The sequence below is a fragment of the Tasmannia lanceolata genome, unplaced genomic scaffold (assembly GCF_043159265.1).
Source record: "Tasmannia lanceolata isolate RefF3 unplaced genomic scaffold, GAP_Taslan_0.1 ptg000002l, whole genome shotgun sequence".
In the NCBI taxonomy this organism is placed as follows: domain Eukaryota; kingdom Viridiplantae; phylum Streptophyta; class Magnoliopsida; order Canellales; family Winteraceae; genus Tasmannia; species Tasmannia lanceolata.
In genome coordinates this window covers 29,955,385-29,966,866 of record NW_027518679.1, presented here as the reverse complement: position 1 = coordinate 29,966,866, position 11,482 = coordinate 29,955,385, and the positions used below count along the sequence as shown (strand labels likewise).

At 38.0% G+C, this 11,482-nt stretch overlaps 1 protein-coding gene across 2 annotated transcripts; it reads left to right on the top strand.

Moving 5' to 3' along the window:
- Positions 1-3,613: 3,613 nt before the first annotated feature.
- LOC143859998 (uncharacterized protein OsI_027940-like) lies at positions 3,614-9,960 on the top strand. 2 transcript variants are annotated; one of them, XM_077370598.1, is made up of 7 exons: positions 3,614-3,770; positions 7,429-7,615; positions 7,833-7,986; positions 8,089-8,126; positions 8,214-8,284; positions 8,375-8,520; positions 9,571-9,960. In XM_077370598.1, the coding sequence occupies exons 1-7, from the start codon at positions 3,766-3,768 to the stop codon at positions 9,657-9,659; spliced, it is 690 nt and encodes a 229-aa protein (XP_077226713.1). In that variant the 5' UTR covers positions 3,614-3,765; the 3' UTR covers positions 9,660-9,960. The 2 variants fall into 2 exon arrangements, with proteins under 2 accessions (XP_077226713.1, XP_077226648.1); XM_077370533.1 differs by having other exon boundaries at positions 8,214-8,520.
- The last annotated feature ends 1,522 nt before the right edge of the window (positions 9,961-11,482 follow it).

Here is an 11,482-nt window from a genome sequence, read left to right as displayed (position 1 = left end):
ATTTTATTACAGACAATGAAAGACAGACAGTTCATAAGTCCCTTTTTTTTTTTTTTTTTGAAAAGTGACAATATATTCATATATGGAGTCCCCCTAATTAGAGCATATGAAAGGCATAGGACTGATTCTTATGCCCAAAAAGATAACCTACTATGTCTACGAGGAAACAAGGGTGGGGCCACACTGTTGGGGTGATCCTAAGCATTCATTTGAAAGGCCCCATCATGGATAGGGCGTGTACAAAAAATCAGCTTCATTGGATCATCATAGGGTGTCCATTTCTGGAGGTGAAAATGGACAGATATTGTTTGTCCACTAATCTGCCCATTTTATCACCCCACAAATTGATACCCTAAGATGATCCAATGGAGCTGATTTTTTTGTGGACACCCTATCCATGAAAGGGCCTTCCAAATGAATGCTTTGGATCCCCCAACAATGTGGGCCTACCCCTATTTCTGCACTCGAGCGCAGAAACCCTTTACTCTCTATATATATAAGGAAATGGTTTGTGAGCAACTGCTCAGATAAGCTTATCAGAGCAGGACCTCACAAACCATAGGGGGCCCACATTTTTGGCTGGTCCAAAGCATTCATTTGGAAGGCTCTTCCATGGATAGGGTGTGTGAAAAATCAGCCCTATAGCATCATCCTAACCCTACCATTTGTGGAGGGAAAAAATAGGCAGAAACATGGACACACAGTGTCTGTCCATTTTCCCCTCCATCTTTGATTGGATTAGGATGATCCTATTGATCTGATTTTTAGTACACACCCTATCCATGGAAGGGCCTTCCAAATGAATGCTTTGGATCCCCAAAAAAATGTGGCCCCCCATGGTTTGTGAGCTTTGCTCAGATAAGCTTATCTTAGTAGCTGCTCACAAACCATTTCATCTCTCTCTCTCTCTCTCTCTCTCTCTCTCTCTCTCTCTATATATATATATATATATATATATATATATATATACACACACACACACACACACACACACACACACACACACTAGTAAAAAACCCCGTGCGATGCACGGGCTGACAAAGAACTATACGGACCACATCTGTGTGGGAACACAACATCGATAGGTTGTGCCCGTAAAATCATTTCCATAGGCTGATCCTAGCCCTCTAATCTATAGAGGTTTTCATAATTAAAAAAGCATAAATGAGGGGGTGGGACTGAAAATATGTGGGTTGAATGGGTGCCTTTGTTAAAAAAAGTCAAAAAAAAGTGATGTGTAATTCTTATAGAATTTTGGGAGAAATTCAAATAATTCTTTCCTTTTCTCTTCTGCTATATAGTATAGTAAGTATATAGATATACTATTAATAAAATAAATAAATCATCCAAACAGGATGATCATAACCCTCTGCATCTAAACTTATGTAGGTTGCAGGGTTAGGATCACTATCGAGATGATTTTTGAGGAATGGCCTATTTAAGTTGAGGCCCAAGGACTAAACGATTTGGACGGTCTAATATTGGTGCCACTATGAATTTTTTGCTGCACCTGTACGGTCAATTTGATTGCTCTTTTCCTCTAGAGCGCTGCCAGCAAAATGGGAATTCATTTTGTGCAAAAAAAAAAAAAAAAAAAAGTAGAGAAAAAGGGCATCAAGGAGCCACGTCGACTAAAAGACAAAAGAAGGGAGCTCAAATCCACATAAGCAATGGATACATATTGAAAAAGGTCAAATCAATGGTCATATCAGTTCCGTTTTTGTTGTCAAGATTTTATTGTCAAGATGTTGGGAGAGGATATTTTCACACATCTCTCCCTGAATTAGGCATGCACCCCCTTATAACGTGATTTGACGTGAACAGTGGGCAACTTTAATGCCTTTTGACGTCAAACCACGTTAAAAGGGGGCGCTGCCTACTGCAAGCGGGGGTGAAAATATCATCGCCCTTTCCTTTCTCCGGTTTACTAGTGGTTTGATCGGTTTTGGGGTACTACGCCATCTACTAGTGGTGTTTGGGTGCATGTTTAATTTCAAACAAGAAAACTACTTGTCTCTCCCTCTTGTCACTCACCAAAGTACTCAAGGAAAGGTAAATTTTTGCTAGTAGATTCTTATGATTTAGTACTCCAAAGTACTTAAGAAAACGTAAATTTTTGCTAGTAGATTCTTATGATTTAGTACTCTTCTTTCTCTATATTGGCAACAAGAATATCACACCTTTAGTTTGTTAATGACATAGTTTGTTGATGACACACCGCACCAAGACACTAATTTAGTTGACAACCAAATACTACTTACCACTACTACTCTCCAAGGAGACTACTTTCTTGTTATTCCACATTTTGTTTACTAATTCACCACTACTCTACAAGGCAACCATGTGCAACCACTCTACAAGGAGACTACTTTATTGTTATTCCACATTTTGTCTACTAATTCACCACTACTCTACAAGGCAACCATGTGCAACCACTCTACAAGGAGACTACTTTATTGTGATTCCACATTTTGTCTACTAATTCACCACTACTCTACAAGGCAACCATGTGCAACCACTCTACAAGGAGACTACTTTATTGTTATTCCACATTTTGTCTACTAATTCACCACTACTCTACAAGGCAACCATGTGCAACCGAACTAGGAGTGGACACTAGTAAAAACTATGTGAGAGAGAGAGAGAGAGAGAGAGAGAGAGAGGTTGCAACTTGGGTCGGATTTTCTAGAACCCTACCCTGTCCGAGAAATTAACTCGGGTTTGGTCGTGTTTAGTTTTCTTCGGGGAAACCCTAGATTCATAAACCGGACCCTACTCAAGATAGTTTCTCGGGTTTGTTCAGGTCGGATCATGTTTTTATTATTTAGTGTAGGATAATACCTAATTCAAAGATTATAGAAAACAACAAATTTTCATGCCAAAAGTCTATAAATTTATACCATCAAGTGAATAAATTTAAGAAGGAAACTAATCTTCACATCACAAATATAATCAGCCCAATGAAACACAATCATATAAGAGGAAAGTGTTGGTGAGCTTAAGCTCACTAAACTTATGGTGAGCTTAAGCGCCCAATCACATTGGGGCTTACTTTGTTAGGATGATCCAAAGCATTCATTTGAAAGGCCCTATCATAGATGGGGTGTGTACCAAAAATCAACTCCATAGGATCATCCTAACCCATCCATTTGTGGAGGTCAAAATGGACAGACATTATGTGTCCACAAATCTGCCAATTTTTGTCCTCCACAAATGGAGGGGTTAGGACGATCCTATGGAGCTGATTTTTGGTACACACCCTATCTATGATAGGGCCTAGCAAATGAATGGTTTGGATCACCACAGAAAATGTGGGACCCATGTGATTGGGGTGCTTAAGCTCACCAACACTTTCCTCATCATGATATAAATATATTAGAAAATAATTTGCCATGTTATTCAGGAGATCTTTAAGAAAATCATAGAACCCTATCTTGGGTCGGGTTTTCCTACCTGAAACCTGACCCAACCCAAGACCCATGATTTCTAAACCCGACCCGGGTTATTTTGGGATGATGTGGGCGTGGGCCGGGTACAACCCGACCCAAGTTACAACCTTATCTTTCAGTGTCAATATCGTATTACCAACACAGGCAGAGGGCAATTTCGTAAATGATCACCTCAATATATGTTAACACATCACGCTCTATTTCCCTCTTTCACCTACTTGCAGAGTTGTCGAGAAGCAAAGCAAAAAGAGCAGAGTCGGCGATTTTGTGCCCTAGTTTTTTTGCTTTTTAGGGTTTACAAAAAAATCCAATCAACATGAGGTGATGTTCCAATCTTCTCTTCTCTTGATTATTATGATTCTTCTCTGCATATCACATCATTTATCTCTGATTTTCTCATAAATGGATGACTCTATGTCTCTTTTCTTTTGTTTCATTTTCCTTCGTTCTCTTCACTGTATTCCATGGAATATGTTTTTTTTTCCCTTTTTTTGTTGGTTGCTTTGTGAGTTTGAGATGTAACGATTTGGGTCAGCTATTTCACTTGAACATATATGAGGACCCTTGAAATTAGGGTTTTGAAAGTGACCCATGTTTTGTCTTTTTTAAATTTTATGTGGGGAATCGGATTTACTATGATATGGAAGCTGTTGGGAGAGTATCTTTACTTTGTCATAATCGGTTTGCGAAAATTCATCTGACATCTACGTATGATGATCGCATTGTAGTTGCCATTTTCCTCCACCATTTGATAGACATGCATGATTTTTTAGATTTTCCAACATTAGAGAGCATTTAGGGCTTACATTGTTAGGCTTAATTGGGGTTTTCAATTTTTTCCTTGACTTTTGTTAATTAGGGATTTGGCTGATTTGATTAAGAAAAATCTCAGATGGAATAGAAAAAGTAATCAAAGTAAGGTAATTGAAATAGAAAAGAGGTAAAAAGAGGAGGATACAAGGAGAAGCTAAAGAATTACAGGAAATAGGCTACCCCTCATGAGCCGAGTTATGAACGGAATCGAACTGAGCTAACCAACTAGCACAGACTGGACTAGAAATCAGAAGCCTACCTACTGAACCGGGTTCTAACTGTATACTGTAAATGTTAGCACGAACCAAGGTAATAGATGAACAGGGGTAACTCATTTTTAGACTATGTTGCATCAGTACGGATACGAGTGTCGGAATCTGATATGGGTATCGAGTGTCAGAATCGGCACCCCCTCAACCCACACCCCCCTTTCTCCAAGAAAAAAAAAAAAAAGATTCGTGGATTCACCAAAACATTTTAATGAATTCTCAAATTTTAATAATAACATGGTTATGCCAGGAAATTAATAGGTTCAGTAGATACTAGGGATGGAAAAAAAAATGATGTGGTTCTCAAGGGAATTTTTTTTCACATCTCTATTCCATATATTGTTCGAAGAAATAATAATTCGTACTGATTGTATAATGTTTTTTACCATTCTACTCAACTCAACTCAACTCAACTCAACAAAGCCATTGTCCCAAACTAGTTGGGGTCGGCTAAATGGATCCTTTATAAAAATTTCATGAAGAAGGTGAAAGGAATCTACCCGGCTCTAATCCTGGCTCTAGTTGGGTTCTTCTACTTGGATCGTTTTCTTCCACGTAGATATAATGTTTTTTACCATTCAAAAAAGAAGAAGAAGTAGATATAATGTTTTATTTCTATTTAAGAAGCTTACTATTAAAACGGTAAAACAAAAAACACGCGGTAATTGTAAAGTTGTGGTAGTAGAATTCAGAAAAAAACATATAAAAGATATCTAGAAGTGTCTTAGACAATCTTGAAGCATTGGAAAGTCCATATATTAGGAGAAGATGTGGTTGTTTGAAACTCGTAGAGTTTCTATTTTGAGTTGTGAAGGTTGAAGTAGGAAAGTTGAATTAGGGAAGACCTTTTTTTTTTTGGAATGATAATTAGGAAATATCTTTAGTAGAATTTAGGGTAGAGAGTTATATTTTTATAGGAGATTCATGTTAGGTTTCTTTTAGAAGTTTTTTTTTTTTTTTGAAGGGATTCTATCTTGTTTAGAACTGTGTTAGAACTCTTTTAAAGTTGGAAAGTGTCCAATATTAGGTATCCTTACGTTGGGAAGGTTTTGGAGTTATAAAAGAGTAAGTATATGGTTGATATAAGGTGCATTTGGACTGGCCTTTTTTACTATTACAAAAACTGGAATTTATGCTAGTAATTTTTTTCTTTGTTGTTTTCTCTTTGAGACAACGCTATATCTTACTCTGCTTGTCATTTATTGAGGTGCATGCTTGGTTTTGTTTTTGGTTGAGTTAAAATTCAAAACTCATGATTGTTATTCCACTTCTGTTGCACCAAATGGGTTCTTTCTTTATTCTTTTCTATCAATAACAAGAGTTCAAAAAAAAGAAAGGGATATATACAAGTATCGAATGCATTGTACACTATATTCCCACTTACCCTAAAAATTTAAAATTCTAAAATTATCATTGAAGAGTTATCTGTGACTCCATAAGCAGCTCTTGCTGAACACCATTTCTTCTTCTAAACCATTCACCAACATTTATATCGGAATTCTCTTTTTGCTACAATTTCATTTGTCATCCATATGGATATTCCATTTTAATGTCACAATAGCTAACATCTTATCTTATTGTGTAGCTAAATATTATGAGTTTTGGAATGAAGCTATGAGGACTTACGGTGTCATATGTCACACTAATTCTTGCAACTAAATAGCAGATCCAATATTGGCACAAACAAACTTGTGCTTTTGCAGACTGTAAAGAAATCACCAAAGTATGGAATGATTGATGTTTGAGAGATGAGGAATATGGCTTAGGTGTTTCTGGTCACGTTTGTCTATGGTTTGATGTTTGGTATTGGAGGTGTAACATAGATGTCAAAATTCGAGATGTATCGTTAACACACAATATATCCTGGCTATATGCCCAGGAGGCCTTCATGAGGCTTGAGGTAATAATTCCAAAAAGAAATCATAGTAAGCCCAATAAGAATTTACATGGCACAGTTTAATTGTCTTGACATGCAACAGCTTGTTAGTTGCCTGATGCTTACTAGACTCACAATTAAATCTATAAATTGCCTGATTTTTACTAGCTTATTTAGGTTTTCACTGTATTGTGAAATATTTCAAGACCTATAAGGTTTATGAGTTCCCGACACCTATGTCAATGTGATTCTAATTCTGTTCTAGTATTCTTTTTTGAGGGATTTTTTATTTAATATGAAAACCAAGTTTTATGCAAGTAGTTTTTCCCTTTTGCCCTATTAAAAAAAACTATACTAAGATGCAAATATTGCTACCCAGAGTATTGATTGGTGGTGTACTTTTTGGGTGAAGCAACCTTGCTAGACCGAGGCGTGGCGGCTTGTACTCAATAGCAAGTGGTTTCTGTGAGGTTTCAGTAAATATGATAGATTTTCACCCAAAAGGTGAAGAAAGGAGGATGGTGGGCTCAAAAAATTGGATACCATTTGTAGTATGGATAAAACATGCTTTGACACTGCATTACTCTCCTTTTCTCTTAATCCAAATAGGCTACTCTGTGTGATTGAATCATTTGGTCCCACTTAATAGTTCCCTTCTTTGGGCTGATTTGTGTGATTGCATTATTTGGTCCCAGTTCTAAACTCATGTGGGAAATAAATTTTTAAAAGCCAAAACTTGCAATAATTGTGTGTCCGTTTGAGTATCTCTGAATGCTTGTATTTCATGTATGTTTAGCACTTTAGCTACTTTTCAAGTGGCCTTCATGAGGTGAAACTGGAAGTGTAGATCATCTTTGTTACTTTTACGATATTGCCCGACAGTTTTGGGGTATTATGTTGTGTATTATGAATCTGTTGTTCTTCTCTGTTGAGTAATTATTGCAAAAATCTCAGATGCGTTCTTACTTTTTCATATATTTTTGTCTGACTTGAATTTTGTGATGCTTAAAAATTTTTTTAGTCGCCATCCTGAGCTAAAGTGGGCACAGAGGGAGGACAAGGTTTATATTACAGTAATGTTACCTGATGCAAAAAATGCGAAGGTCAATCTCGAACCAGATGGAGTTTTTACTTTCACTGGTAGTGCTGGAGTAGAAAACCACACATATGAATTGAAGTTGGACCTTTATGAGAAAGTGAATGTCGAGGTAAGGTTTATTCCTTGGCATTAATTAGTGAATGCTGAAAATTTGTGAGTTTTTTTTTTTTTTTGGAATAATTCTGAGACTTTATTAGAGGGCAAAGAAACAAAGAAATAAAAAACTCACCGAGATGGTCAGGGAGAACCAACAAAAAAATGTTATTTATTTTCTGCTTCCTATTTTTCTTTTATTTTTTATTTTTATAAATTTCTTACTGCACCAGGAAAGCAAAATTAATACTGGTGAGAGGAGTATTTTCTGTGTGGTGGAGAAAGCAGAGAAGGGCTGGTGGAAGAAGCTGTTACGTGGCGATGGAAAGACACCACACTATGTGAAAGTTGATTGGGACAAATGGGTGGATGAAGATGATGACAGTGGTTTGCTATTCTGTTGCCCTTTTTCTGTTCCTCATTCTTGTCATATATGTAGAGTGTCATTCGTTGTGAGTTAATGACTTTTTTAACTGTTGCTTCAATCAGGTCCCGCTGATTTGGACCTTGGAGGGATGGATTTCTCGGTATGAATGTTAAGCAGATCTGTTTTTTGTCTTTTTGGAACTTATGTGGAATTTGTGCTCATATTAGTACTTTTTATACTCCTATAGAAATTTGGCGGTATGGAAGGCATGGGCGGTATGGGTGGCATGGGCGGTATGGGCGGTATGGGTGGCATGGGTGGCATGGGCGGTTTGGGCGGTATGGGTGGCATGGGCGGTTTGGGCGGTATGGGTGGCATGGGCGGTTTGGGCGGTATGGGCGGCATGGGCGGTATGGAAGGCTTGGGCGGTTTGGGCGGCATGGGCGGCATGGGTGGTTTGGGCGGCATGGGCGGCATGGGTGGTTTGGGCGGTATGGGTGGTTTGGGCGGCATGGATGGCATGGGTGATGACTTTGATGATACTGACGACGAAGGTATCAATCTATAAACCTTTGTTCATCATACTATAGATTGCATTACTTGTAACATTTTCATTTTTATTTCTACTTTTCAACACTAAGACATCGACATGATTTCCATTACATCTCGTTAGCCCTAAATCCAACCCCTTTGAGGACATTATATCAACTGTTTAGATGGAGTTGTTTCCATTACATTTCGTTAGCCCTAAAATCCAACCCCTTTTGAGGACATTATATCGACTGTTTAGATGGAGTACTGTACATCAAATCATGCTGATGAGAATTCCTAATTTTCTCCATGACTGAAGACCCTGACATGATTAATTGATTATATGGTCCACTTAGAATTGTCTCACATTAAAGCACATAAAATACAGTTCGAATTTTCCCCCATAACTTCAACACATCAGACCCAAGGTTTTAAATTTTGGTTTCAGTTTCAGTTTCAGTCATTAGGGGTTTCGGTATGAAATTTCAGCTAAAAATTTGTAAAATCATAGAAACATTTCGGTACAAAATCACTCAGCCAAAATTTCTAGCAAGATTCTTCACTGTTGGATTATCTTGTTTTGGTTTTTGTCTCTTTTTAGAAATATGTTAAATGAATCTCGTGGTTCTCTATTTTCTGTGAGTGGAGTTGATTTTTATCAGGGTTTATGCCAAAATGTCTTTGATTTTTTATCTGAGAAGTTTATTGTTTTGCATATTTCGACCAGAATTTCTGGCGAAATCTTGTATTTTTCTAAATCAAAGTGGATTTCGTTTCGGTAGCTGCCGAAATCGAAATATTTCTCTGAAACGAAATGTTTCGACCGAAATTTAAATCCATGATTAGAGCCTCCTTTCGCCGAAACGAAATGTAGACGAACCCAACTAGTGTGAGGATTAGACTTGGTCAATTTGAGCCAGGTAGATCTTTTCACCATTTTCATGAAAATTTTCTAAAGGATTCATTAGCCGACCCCAACTAGTTTGGGACAAAGGCTTACTTGAGTTGAGTAGATTAGAGCCTCCTTTCGCTTTTCTCATATTCTGATCACGTATAGCTTTTCCCATTTATAGATCTTGAGGTAGAAAAGACGGAAAAAGCAGAAAAGACAGAAGGAACTCCGGCAGAGGTAGTGACAGAAGTGGCAGCTGAAGGCAAGTGACCAGCTTCTGTTTCATGATCCAGTGGCTATTATGGCAGCTGTGGGTCGGTAATGTGTTTGTGAGTACATGCAATCGGATGGGCATGCATATGCTTTCTGATACTAATATCTTTTTTATAGTCTTGTATTTTCTTTTACATTAGTAAGGAGGTTCCCCTGTTTACCTGGCTCAGGTTTGGTGGGTCTCCATTTTTTTCCCTTTTTGTGGCCAGATGTGTTTGGATTTGAGGTGTCATGGGTAGTATACAAGTAGACATAAATTATTTGTTATCAATCTCATGCTTGTGTGTTTTTCATTTAATTTTATTTCTAACATGTTCCTTCTTATGTAGTAGTACTGCTGAATTCCCAATGGAATATGTTACTGTATTCTGAAGTATCAGTCATTCAGGTTCATCAGTTTCTGGTCAGAAACTCTCATGGACGAATGAAATGCTACTGCTTTGAATCTGTTTGGTTTTTGTAGTGTAGATTGGATTTTAGATGAAAATTTTCTGAAGGATTCATTAGTCGACCCCAACTAGTTTGGGACAAAGGCTTAGTTGAGTTGAGTTGAGTTGAGATTGGGTTTTAGATGCAAAATGGAGCTTTAAGTCAAATTACTGTGCTTTATTCTCTTTATTCGCCATTTACTGCGAGCATGCTTGTCCAGCCAGTGCTGCATTTCAGATTATTTTACACTGATTTTGGATCGAGTTGTGGCCAGTTTTGCATCAGAGGGCTCTTTTGGTAGACTCTGTTGATAGAAATTGATTGATCATACATCATGGTTTTGACGATATTGACGATCCTGTGATTCTTACTGTGTATAAGGTGGTTCAACCACGAGGAATTAAAAGTGGAGGTCTGTGTGGGTGTGTTTTCCAGTGCATCTAGTAGTGGGATGGATGTATGTCTGAAATGTGACCTGGAAACTTAGGGGTGTAACTTGGGTGGGCTCCTGAACCTGACGGGTTCAACCCAATTTTGGCTTGGGTTGGGAAAAGGCCAACTCAGGTTAGCTTAAGGTTGAGGCCTTGGCAATCCGACCCTACCTCCATTCTCAAACTTTATCTTGATTTTCTTTGGGAAATGATAAATGTGCCTCTTTTCATCACTTGGGACACCCAGTTGCATTGTCCGTGGCAATCAGGTCACTTCATTTCTTCAAATGAGAAGTACATCAGCCCCGTTGCAGTCATAGATAGACTGTAGCTGGGTGTCCTGATTAATGAAAACGGGCGCGTTTATCATTTCCCTTTTCTTTGGGTTATTGTATTTTTTTATTTGGCCATAGGTGAACCCGACTCAACTGGGGGTTAGGGTTTAGAGATTTAAAGGTGGGTTTGGGTTAGGGTTGGCCATCCTCAAAATGAGGCTTGGGTTAAGGTTGAGGGAATGCTATCTTGGGTTGGGTTAGGGCTGGCCTCAGGCTGATCCGATCCAACCCGCGACCTGAGTTGCACCCCTAGGTTGCACTCTCTACGTTCTATTATTTAAAGGGAGATGTTATTTTCACCCCCTGCAGTGATTCGCACCCTTATAACGGGAACAGCGGGCAACTTTAACGCCTTTTTTTTAGGCCATATTGTTCTAATCAAGAGTGCAGATTAATATAACTAAAATTCACCAGAGACACAATCACTTGTGTTAGCCTTCTCCTCACTAGCTAGAAAATTTATCATCAGTACAAACCATGTTTTTAATAATTGCACTAACCCATCTCGTCTTTTATTATTTAAAGAGCTATCAAAGATTATTATGATTCTCAAAAAGCAATGGTTGTGCTAATATCATTTCCCTAAACTCGTGAATGAAGACAAACAGCTTTTTGATCAGTAATG

What these genes read in the sequence shown, in the direction of transcription:
- LOC143859998 (XM_077370533.1), top strand. An exon ending in GGATGAAGATGATGACAGTG is followed by an intron (nt 7,987 to 8,088) that starts GTTTGCTATTCT and finishes TGCTTCAATCAG; the next exon opens with GTCCCGCTGATTTGGACCTT. An exon ending in TTGGAGGGATGGATTTCTCG is followed by an intron (nt 8,127 to 8,213) that starts GTATGAATGTTA and finishes ATACTCCTATAG; the next exon opens with AAATTTGGCGGTATGGAAGG.